The 11,394-nt window shown below is 31.3% G+C and overlaps 1 protein-coding gene across 1 annotated transcript; it reads left to right on the top strand.

Annotated features, from left to right (window-relative positions):
* Positions 1-3,443: 3,443 nt before the first annotated feature.
* LOC112511108 (cytochrome P450 71A2-like) lies at positions 3,444-5,106 on the top strand. Its single transcript, XM_025116549.1, has 2 exons — positions 3,444-4,351; positions 4,435-5,106. The coding sequence occupies exons 1-2, from the start codon at positions 3,458-3,460 to the stop codon at positions 5,047-5,049; spliced, it is 1,509 nt and encodes a 502-aa protein (XP_024972317.1). The 5' UTR covers positions 3,444-3,457; the 3' UTR covers positions 5,050-5,106.
* The last annotated feature ends 6,288 nt before the right edge of the window (positions 5,107-11,394 follow it).

Genomic DNA, 11,394 nt, shown 5'->3' on the forward strand with positions numbered 1-11,394 from the left:
ATAATTAAGTATTTTGTTAGAACTCAATAATTATCCTAATTATATTTTAGATTTTTTATATTTAATGAGATGTTTATCTTATATTTGATTATATTTATCTACAGTTAGTTATACGAATTCAAACATAAAATTTTAATAAGTTGTACTTATGCACAATTTACTTGTAATCTTGAACTTTAAGTAATGTGCAACAATAAACAGTACTTCCTGCATAAAAAGTGGTTTTCAAGAGTTTTTGTCAAATGCTTTATAATATAATATATATATATACTAAAAAAAACGTATGCTCAAATGGCTCGGCTCAAACAATTTAATAGAATTTTCAAACGAGTTGAGTCGAACATTGGTTTTATAGAGTTCAGCTCGTTAAGTTAAACGAGTTTTAGTGTATATTAGATTGATTCGAGTTCGACGATTACTAAGCTCAAGCTAAAGATAAATGAACTCAAATAACTCACTAAAAGCTCATAAAATATGAGACTGAACAAGACAGAACAAAATAAATATTAACTTCAATTTATTATTAAGTAGTTTTTCTTCTTAAAATATATGTTTAAAATAAAAATATATAATTTTAAAAATGCATAACTATTAATTTTTGAATTAATTATATGATAATTTTGCTTCTAATAATTAAAGGGTAATAAATATCTTCAATCTCATAACTGAGGGTAAAATTTGAAAATGTTGAAGGATATCATCATCGAAAGCATCAAAATTACCACTCGTTAAATGATGCGTTTCTTTTCTACGAACTCCTCATCACTGAATGATGAAGTAAACGTATTAGATTAGATTAGATTAAAATTAATGTATCTTATAGTTAACAACTTGTAAATGAGCGTAGAATTTACTGTTTCTCGATTATCTCTATATCAGTATTTGTTGTCGCGCATTGGTGCAATGAGTGACAACACTACTTTTTGTGCGTTAAATAAATATATTATTTTGAAATAAAAAGTAGAAAATATATTAAAATATTATGATCAAAATGTAATCAAAGTTATCTTGTCCGGTTTTCTCCAACCACTACAATGACTTCAATTTCACCTACATTTACGCATCCGCATAATTAAATATCACATAAAAAACATTATTTTAAGGAGTTAGATTAGAAAAGTTGGACATGAATATAATAAACATATAATTCAGATTTGAAAACATGACATGATCATTATGTCGTCATTAACACGTGATTCAACTAAGTTTTGATAAATAAACTTGAATCAATCTATCAAAACTTTCACAATACCTTGTTAATTACTATAAAACAGTCGGTAATTGGTTTTGCTTTCAATTACTGTAAACTTTCTAAGACGATGCAGAACACCGTCATTTAGTAGATGATGAAATCTTGAAAGTGAGTTTTTATGCACTGTTACATGTATTAATTGAGTTTTCCTATAAATAAAACATAACATTGAAAGAAAAAAAAAGTTAGACAAATTAGAAAAAAATTCTAATGCCATGAAGAATTTCATTATACCTTCTTATCAATTAGAATTATGTCTGGATAAATAAAAAATCATTTAATTAATTACTTCATATTCAAAAGTAATAACAAGGGTGATGTCTGATTGGTTTGAGCTTGACTTCAAAGGTCAAAAGTATCAGGAGGTCCCAGGTTCAAATTCAAGGAGAAATAAAAATCTCTTGTGGCCATGGAGGTTCAAATGTGGTGATTCCGGACTATCTGCAAAGCAGGTGATCGTCCTGAGATTAGTCATCTCACATAGCGGATTGAATATCCAGGTTAATAAAAAAAAGTTTTTTTTTACATAAATAAAATAAGAATGATCATTTAATATTTAAAATTATTCAAAAACTATAGAGAAGGTGAAAAGTTTGCTCATTTAATAGCAATTTTTATTCAAAACTAAATAAAAACTATGAAAAAATAGAAACAATGAATCAAGCTTTCTTAACATGCCATGTCTATTTTTTATGATTCTACTTTATATATAGATATAGAGATTTGGGATCACATGAGACCAACTTGTTTTTGTGAAACCCGTAAGAACATTTTTTTATACTTGAAATTTCAGAGCAAAACGCTGTGAAGGTAACATTCACAGTGTTTTAATGTGAATGTTGGACTTTTTTTTACCTTCACAGCGTTTATAAAAACATTTATATATCACAATAAATTTAATGACAAGTTTCAAGTGTAAAAAATGGTTTGAATTTTTTTTCACCTTCACACATTTATAAAAACATTTATATATCTCAATAAATTTCATGACAAATTCATGTGGATTGAATTTGGTTATATGTTGATTTTTTATTTGTTATATAATTACTTGGCATCTATTTATAGTAAGTATTTCACTTGCATGGCATCTATTTATAGTAAGTTGAAAGCGGCCGAAAAAAAGTATCAAAATACCAACTTGATAACTTCACATATCCATTTTGAATGATTGATTCAATTACGTGTCTTTTTGGTTTATGTTTACATTTGGGAAACGTTTTCTTATTTTAAATGGTTTAATTTTAAATTTATTAAAAAAATATAATGATTTAAATTTTCTTACAATTATTTTACTCAATAAAAAAATATTATACTTATCCTTTTGAATGGTCAAATTTTTGAATAAGTTTTTATAAACAAATCTTTCTAGAAATTTATTATTTATATTCTTTTAACGCAAAAAAAAAATTACACATAACTGATCAGCAAAAGTTTGATGCTTTATTTATTTCAGGGTCAAAATTATTTAAAATGAGAAAATTTACTGGTTTTTAACGGAAAAACTAGTTCGTAGAGTTCTTTCAGGTCTTTCAACTAATGGATACGGTCTACGAGAGCAGTTTCTGTTAAATCGAGCAGTTTTTTGGAATTTTACATCAATTTTTATTAATCTGCTATAAAATTTAGAGTGGATATTAACTTGTGGAAAATGACTAGGCAAACAAAATTCATGACCTACTTAAGCTTTTAGATTAAACCACATTCAAACGTCTTTTTCGGTTGCCAAAAACCGACCTATCTATGATTAGGGTTTTTTAAAACCACTCATTTATGTATTTCTATTTTTTTTATTAACCTGAATATCCAACCCGCTATGCGAGCCGACTAATCCTAGGGCGACCACCTGTTTTGCAGATATCTCGGAGTCACTGCATTGTGACCATAAGAGAATTTTTATTTCTTTTTGGATTTGAACCTGAGACCTTCTGATACTTTTGATCTTTAAAGTCAAGCTCAAACCAATCAAACACCGTAATTGTGGTTTGTATTTCTATATATTAATAAAAGAGAAAAACAAAAGCAGGTGAGTTGCAGGCCGGTAGAATTAAAGTCATGATAAGGTCTACCAATTGGACGGTTGAGATTTAAGCAATAATTTAGTGATTGCGTTAGTAGTAGATCTTGAGTTATTAGCTACAGACACTGAGCATTATATAGAGCCAGCCATTCCATGAGCCATGACAACATAAAAATATATGTAAGGTTATGTCTTCTTACTTACAGTTCTACCTTCTTTCTTTCCTTGCATTCTTCTTTTTGATACTATTTATCTTCAAATGGGTTTCATTTCATTTCCATGCCAAGAAAAGCTTTCCACCATCTCCAAGAAAGCTACCGATCATCGGAAACCTTCATCAACTAGGCTCGAGTCCCCACCGCTCGCTCCAGGCCTTGTCCCAGAAACATGGTCCACTCATGCTGATGCACTTTGGCAGTGTACCGGTGCTTGTAGCCTCTTCTGCTGAAGCAGCGAGAGAGATCATGAAAACCCATGATCTGAAATTCGCTAGTCGACCCAAGTTAAATATTCCCGACATAGTTGTATATGGCTCCAACGATATCACATTTTCTCGTTATGGAGAGTACTGGCGGCAGGTGAAGAGCATCGCAGTGGTTCACCTTCTAAACAACACACGAGTCCAATCGTTTCAACATGTGAGAGCAAAAGAGGTGGCTGTTCTGATAGAAATGATTAAAAAAGATGGTGGTTCTGTAACTGATATGAGTGAGTTGGTGTTTTGGCTTGTAAATAACATAGTATGTAAGGTGGCCTTAGGGAGGACATATCGTGGGTTGAAATTCAGGAACTTGWTGGAAAGGTTCGTGCAAGTTCTYGGTGCCATTAGCGTTGGAAGCTATATTCCATGGCTRTCGTGGATAGATCGATTGAGTGGTTTGGAGGATAAAGCACATCAAGTTGCTAAAGAAYTTGATGCGTTYTTTGAAGGTGYTRTTGAAGAACATATAAACAAGAGAAAAGGAATRGATAATGTTCAAAGTGATGAAGACCAAGATTTCGTTGACATCTTATTGGATGTACAAAGAGATAACACAACCGGCTTTACCCTTTTCAATGATACCATTAAAGCCCTCATCTTGGTAAGATTTCCATTTGCTTGCTTGTAGTCATATGTACATTATAAAGTATAATCAATCAATCGTAACCATTGTGTTTCTTGTAGGACGTATTTGTTGCTGGAACTGATACTACATTCGCAACTCTAATTTGGTCTATCAGCGAGCTACTAAGACACCCAAGAGTAATGAAAAAACTACAACTAGAAGTARCTGAAATAGCACAAGGAAAACCCTTGATTCTTGAGAAGGATTTGGAGAAAATGGAGTATCTTAAAGCCACCATCAAAGAGACCTTGAGAATGTATCCACCACTCCCACTACTTATTCCTCGAGAATCAAGACAAGATGTCGAACTAATGGGGTACGATATTCCAAAAGGCACACAAACAATTATCAATGCTTGGGCCATAGGAAGAGATCCTACCTCATGGGAAGAACCAGATGAGTTTCGGCCAGAGAGGTTCTTGAACAGTTCGACGGACTATAAAGGGGTTCATTTTGAGCTGATTCCATTTGGTGCTGGACGAAGAGGGTGTCCTGGTATTCAATATGGTGTAGTGATCGTCCAACTTGCTTTGGCAAATATTGTGTACAAGTTCGATTTGACGTTGCCAAATGGAGTCGAAGACGGGGATTTGGACATGAGTGAGACATGTGCCATAACACTCCATAAGTCATCATCTTTAATGGTTAAAGCAAGTCCTCGGTTTGACATGTAAATATATTGTGTTCAAATTCATCATTACAACAAGGAAGCATTCCTTGTATTTTGAGCGTTGTCATTTTGTAAATTTTTGCAAGTGAAAAAAAAAATGTAAGAATGCATGGTGTAAATAATATGTTTGTGAAAACGCACTTTCACCTAGACATGCACGAAAAAACCTGAACCTCGCTTAAGAAAGCCCGCACCAATTGAGCTCGAAGCCTATCCAGGAAGACCTCAAGTCTAATCAGGCCAAAATTTTGGTGGGAAACCCCACCAGACAAAACTCGACTTAAAAATGCTTGGAAAAATTCGATAGAACTTGAAAAACTCTTTCTAAAAAATCTCAATCAGAGGAGGTCTAAACAAGTCAGAACATTTATTTTCTCACTGAAAGCATGCTCGAAAGGCTCGATGGGACATGGATCCTAATAAGCCCGAAAAAGTGTTAAATTAACATTACAAATTTTTAAAGACAAAATGATGATTTTCTTTAATATTTTCTTTAACATTTTCTTTCTGATATTTTTTTTCATGTGTTCTTGTCATGACTCAAGAACACGATAAAATAGTAATATCATATAGCAGTCTTGATTCATGTGATGTCTGTGATAATATATTACTAGTCATTTAGTTGGACCCCTGATGGCTATGTTGTAAGTATCAGAAACTGAAGTTTTACTCAGTTTAAACTTCATAATCACCAATAATACACATGGATTCAAGATCTTTGACGTCGACAACCGCACTCAAATTTTAGATTTAACTACAAAACCATGTTCTAAAACTTATAAAAGCAAGTTCTAACGAAGCTTTCCCTCCTATTTCTTTAAATCTTTACTGAGAAAAAATAGGAAACCAATAGCAACAGTTACATTAGGTGAATACACTACAATAAAATCGGGTTTATAGGACACTCTCGAATTCTAAATGTCCTAATAAACCTCTTTATAGAACTTAGTTTGGTTTATAGGACCAAAAAAATAAAGTGTCCTATCGAAAGGTGTTGTAATAAGTTTATATGACGTTTTTTGACGTCGTAATAAGTTTTTTAGAACACTTTTAATATAAAGTGTCTCATTATCAACTTTACAGGACACTATTTGAAAAATTATCCTTTAAAAACAAGTGTCCTATAAAAAATGAGTTTATAGGACACTTTTTCAAAAGTGTCCTATAAAGTTGCTAATACGACACTTTGTATTAAAAATGTTCTAAAAAGCTTGTTAAAACGCCCAAAAGCGTCATATAAACTTATTACAACACCTTTAGATAGAACAATTTATTTTTTTGGTCTTATAAACTAAGTCTTATAAAGAGGTCTATTAGGACACTTAGAATTTAAGAGTGTCCTATAAACCCAATTTTGTTGTAGTGATGCTTCTACTGTTTTGCATCACTAGACCTTTGGTGGATTTATATATGAATCAAAGAACTTAAGAATCCACTGGAAAAATTTAGAAACGTTGGCGATTGTTCCAATATCACTTTCTGGTAGATGTTATGGCCACCTAATAACCGAATCCTAAATCCTATAGATCCATTGTCACGGGGCTTGGTAGCGCTTGCCTATAACCTAAATGGGGGAATGAAAGTGAGTTGAACCATGAGTTGGTCCGATAGGTTGAGCTTGGTCATGCACTTGCCCATTCCAAGTTGAGAGTTGGTTCATGTGGGCCTTGTCAAGGCGTGGGTCGCTTGGCTCTACGTTAGGCTGGCTTTACAGAGCTACGACAACTCCTCGCTCCCAACATCGGAAGGATAACGACTTAATGAGCTTGGGCTCTTCTGGACCATTTGCYTAAATGTAGTAAGTGGAAGATATTTCGTCTTATTTCTTTGTCTCATGAAAACAATGAGTTTAATTTGTATATGATTAGAATAGGTTTCGTAAACATAAAGAATCAAAGTTGTGTACGATGGTAGATGGCGTGGAGTTTAAGGAGCCGTTTGTCCAAACACTTACCCGGTAAGTAATCAATTATCGGTAATAGTCAACACACTAACTTAATTTATTGGATAAAATTGTAGTCCATCAAAGCGATATTGTATATAACAGTTATCCGGTAAACGCTTACCAGTAAGAATCGTAATCCTCACTTACAGAATACAACTCTCCATCTTTATCATTCACTTTTAACGGATAAGATTCTCGACGCTTGTCATATTCATCCAATAAGATAAATAACTCGATAAACACTTACTAGTGTTTAATAAACAAGTCCTAAAGCCTGGTAGAAGGTGCAATGTCTATTTTTGGCACAATATAAAATATAACAATTTGAATATAAAAAATAAAAATAAAAATAAAAAATTGTTAAAGTACTGATCATTGACTTTGGGGTATTGCCGTATTGATCGTGTGAATTAAAAGATGCGTGGAATGAACCAAAATTAATTAAAATACTCATTTTAATTATATGATTTTATTTTTTAATCATTTCTCTTCTAAAATTACAGGGGTTAAAATGTACAAAAAATATATGAGTTAGGTCCACAATTATAAGGACTAAATATGTATATTTGAAAAACACATTCTTAATTACGGACATATTTTTGCAGACCTATTAACTAGTTTAAATATATATTTGATTTCTGTAACTACGGAAAGAGAAATTTTGTACCCATTGAATCCAAAATGTATTATTATTTCATATTTTCTRAAAAATATGTTTAATTTTTAATATTTCTTTCAAAAATATGCTCTCTTTCCGTAAATACCTTCATCTGCRTTCACATACCTTCAGCTATGTTTCACATACATGAATTTGTTAAAGTCTCGATTAATCATAGTAATAGAAGTAGCTAGATAAACGAAGATCGGTGAAGGTGGATAAAGGTAGATGAAAACCGCGTTTCTTCAAAAAAGACGAAAGTGACCCTTCATGTGATCATATCGGTTAGATTAACGGCTGCGAAGTTCTCGCCGTTCGTACAAAAGTTTGTTCATACCATATATATTAGCTTATTCATTTTGATATCAACTTAACTTAGTTTAATAGACCAATAGATTAGTAAATTTGACTATTACAGGAAAATGTTATGTTATATATTAAAAAATCAAATGATTTTGTCATAATTTTTAAAATCTAAATAAGATTTATTTGTATAAAATAAAAAATTAAATCGTTCTTCAATCAATAAGATCTGGTGTGACATGATTAAAACGAAACAAGCAAGAATAAATAATTAAAAATACGTGTTATTATTATTATTTGACCAATTTAATTTATCATATATTTGAATATATTAACGTAGAGGACCATATTCTAATGTTCCTCGTGAATCATGACCCATAACTGGGCCTAACACACGGCTCCACGTAAGCACACTTAACTTTTGGCCCATCATCTAATAAATACTGAATGATTTGATTCAAAATGATTAGGAGATTTTTATGATATAGTACAAAATGAAATATAATTGTTTAGTAATTGTTTACAATGAAATTAGGGCGTTAAATGGTTAAAGGAGACTCATGATACAAAATCATTCAGAGAGTTTTAAGACTATTGAGCGATAGACTTTTTTTTTTCAAACAAAATTCACCTATTAATGATTCAGAGATTGCCTCTTAATGAAACTATTAGGAGGTAAACAAACAACCTTTAAGGTATAATCTGGATCAGTTGATCAATACAAAATTTCTAATTTCCCATCCAAATTTCGTGTTCACTATGAATTTGAGTTTGTCTTTGGATTAAATCCTATCGTTAAAGTACAAGGGACCAAAGCAATAAAACATTGTAAACCACAACGACTGAAACAACAATAAACTGTAAATCATAAGGACAAAAATAACAATGAATTATAAACCATAGAGATGAAAACCACAATTTATAAATCGCAGAGATGAAAATCACAATTCTTAACAAACCACAGGGATGAAAAACATAATYTACTCTAATAATAATTGACAAACAYAAATAAAAGTTGAATAAAAATAATCGATTTATGAATAGAAATAAGTAAGGATCGATGGAAGAAAATTACGCATGTGTTTCGTACTTCATGGTGATCGTGTAAAAAATTGAATCGTTTTAAAAGTTACGGGGTTAAACAATTAAATAGAGCTATAAGTAATAATTTCAAGTTTTAAAATTGGTTCTTTACTAGGTAAATAGGGCCAGAGATATGACGTATAATCATGCCCGATGACCAGACTGACTGTGACAGGACCAAAACTGGTTCCAGTCTTTGTCAAAAAGACCGACCACTTCTTATTTTCTCAAAAGCGGACTGATCGTGATAAAACCCCCTATCAGGGACGAAATTCAAAAATCTTATTATACCATTCAAATCTCTACCATCTTCCTATTTTTATATAAATATTCAATTAAATTTTATTTTNTATCAGGGACGAAATTCAAAAATCTTATTATACCATTCAAATCTCTACCATCTTCCTATTTTTATATAAATATTCAATTAAATTTTATTTTTGTACCAATTTTTTTTGCAAGATATGAATCGAATGCATATTTTAGTCAACTAACTATTCTAACTTTCAAAGACATGTCTCCTCCTTTCGTACATCAGTAATCATTATTCAATCTCTTATCTCTATATCAATGTGAGATAACGTAAACAATACCACAATTCAAAATACATTTCATACATCAATATGAATAACGAAAACAAGAACACAATTCAATATTTTTAATACTTAAATCCCATAAAACTATTTCATTTTCTACCATCTTAATTTTATATGTATACGTATATAGATATAAATTTTTGCATAGATGGATTTCTTCTTTACGTTATATATAGATTTATATAACCTTTACGATCTAAATAATACTCCATCCTTTCGTAGATCCACATCCATTATTCAAATTAAAGATTCCTTGTCAAAGTGGAATAACCAAAATCACACGACAATCCAAAATTTCAAAACACGTAACTCTAATAATGCAGCATCATATGTTTTTCATGTCTTTAATATTTATGTATAAAGATTTGATATAAATATGTTTGTTTTGCAAAATGAATGTAGTCATTTACCCAACTAACACAGATCATTTTCAAAAGAATATTTCAACCGTTCATACATACACACATCCATTTTTCAAACTAAAGATTTATCATCGATATGGTATGACCAAAATCAGACCATATTACAATATTTTAAAATACTTAAATCTTGTAAAGACTTTTATTTCTATTTCCTATGATTATTTTTTCTGTTGCTAAAAGTGGGTTAGTCAAAATGTGTCAACCCATGAATTTGGAGGGTCGACCAAAATGAACCAACAACGTGAGTTTAGAGGATCGGCCAAGAAGACAACCTCATGATTTGTCGTAAAGACATCTCAACCTCCTTCATATACCAATCATTTGTTGTCAATCTTTCATCACTCCACCAATGCATGATACACAAAACTTAACCAAAATTCAGTAATTGAAGAATACTCATTACTTAGAACGTCACCTCATTCTTTATGTGTGTTTACCTGTAACACCCCCATCCCGAAGGAAGGGAGGTTGCTTCAAACGTAACGGAGCCGCTATATAAAACCTCCAAAATATAGTCTCCAATACAAATTAAATAAAATAAAATCTTCCAATAACGAAATTGAATATAACTCCAAATAAGATATAAAGGTCTCCAAACAAATCACTTCCAAAATTCTCCAACAACCAAGAAAAATCCAAAAGCAACTCTTAAAAGAAATCTAATCTAATAGCCAAAAAGGAACAAAATCCAATAAATGAATTAACATAACACTAAACCTCTTGAAATCCTTGGAACCAAGATTATGATCTACTATCTTTCACAAAACCTAGCCGCCCCTTGATTACCTGCCGTGAGGAAATTAGAAAAAACACGGCTGAGCCAAATGCCCAGTGAACGGATAAACAAATATAGAAAAACGGTAATACAAACATGCCAAAATTATCTCAAGACATCGAACCAAACAAGTACCAAAATCTTAAAAAAAAAATCAACAAATAACATAATCATACGAAATCATATGAAGGGACAAATCGAGCTCGAAAACGCATGTGTTTCATACTTCATGGTGATCGTGTAAAAAATTGAATCGTTTTAAAAGTTACGGGGTTAAACAATTAAATAGAGCTATAAGTAATAATTTCAAGTTTTAAAATTGGTTATTTACTAGGTAAATAGGGCTAAAGATGTATAATCATGCCCGATGACCAGACTGGCTGTGAAAGGACCAAAACTGGTTCCAATCTTTGTCAAAAAGACCGGTCATTTCTTAGTTTCTCAAAAGCGGATCGATCATGATAAAACCCCCTATCAGGGACGAAATTCAAAAATCTTATTATACCATTCAAATCTCTACCATCTTCCTATTTTTATATAAATATTCAATTAAATTTTATTTTTGTA

Source organism: Cynara cardunculus (genome assembly GCF_001531365.2).
Source record: "Cynara cardunculus var. scolymus isolate 2C chromosome LG 4, CcrdV1, whole genome shotgun sequence".
In the NCBI taxonomy this organism is placed as follows: domain Eukaryota; kingdom Viridiplantae; phylum Streptophyta; class Magnoliopsida; order Asterales; family Asteraceae; genus Cynara; species Cynara cardunculus.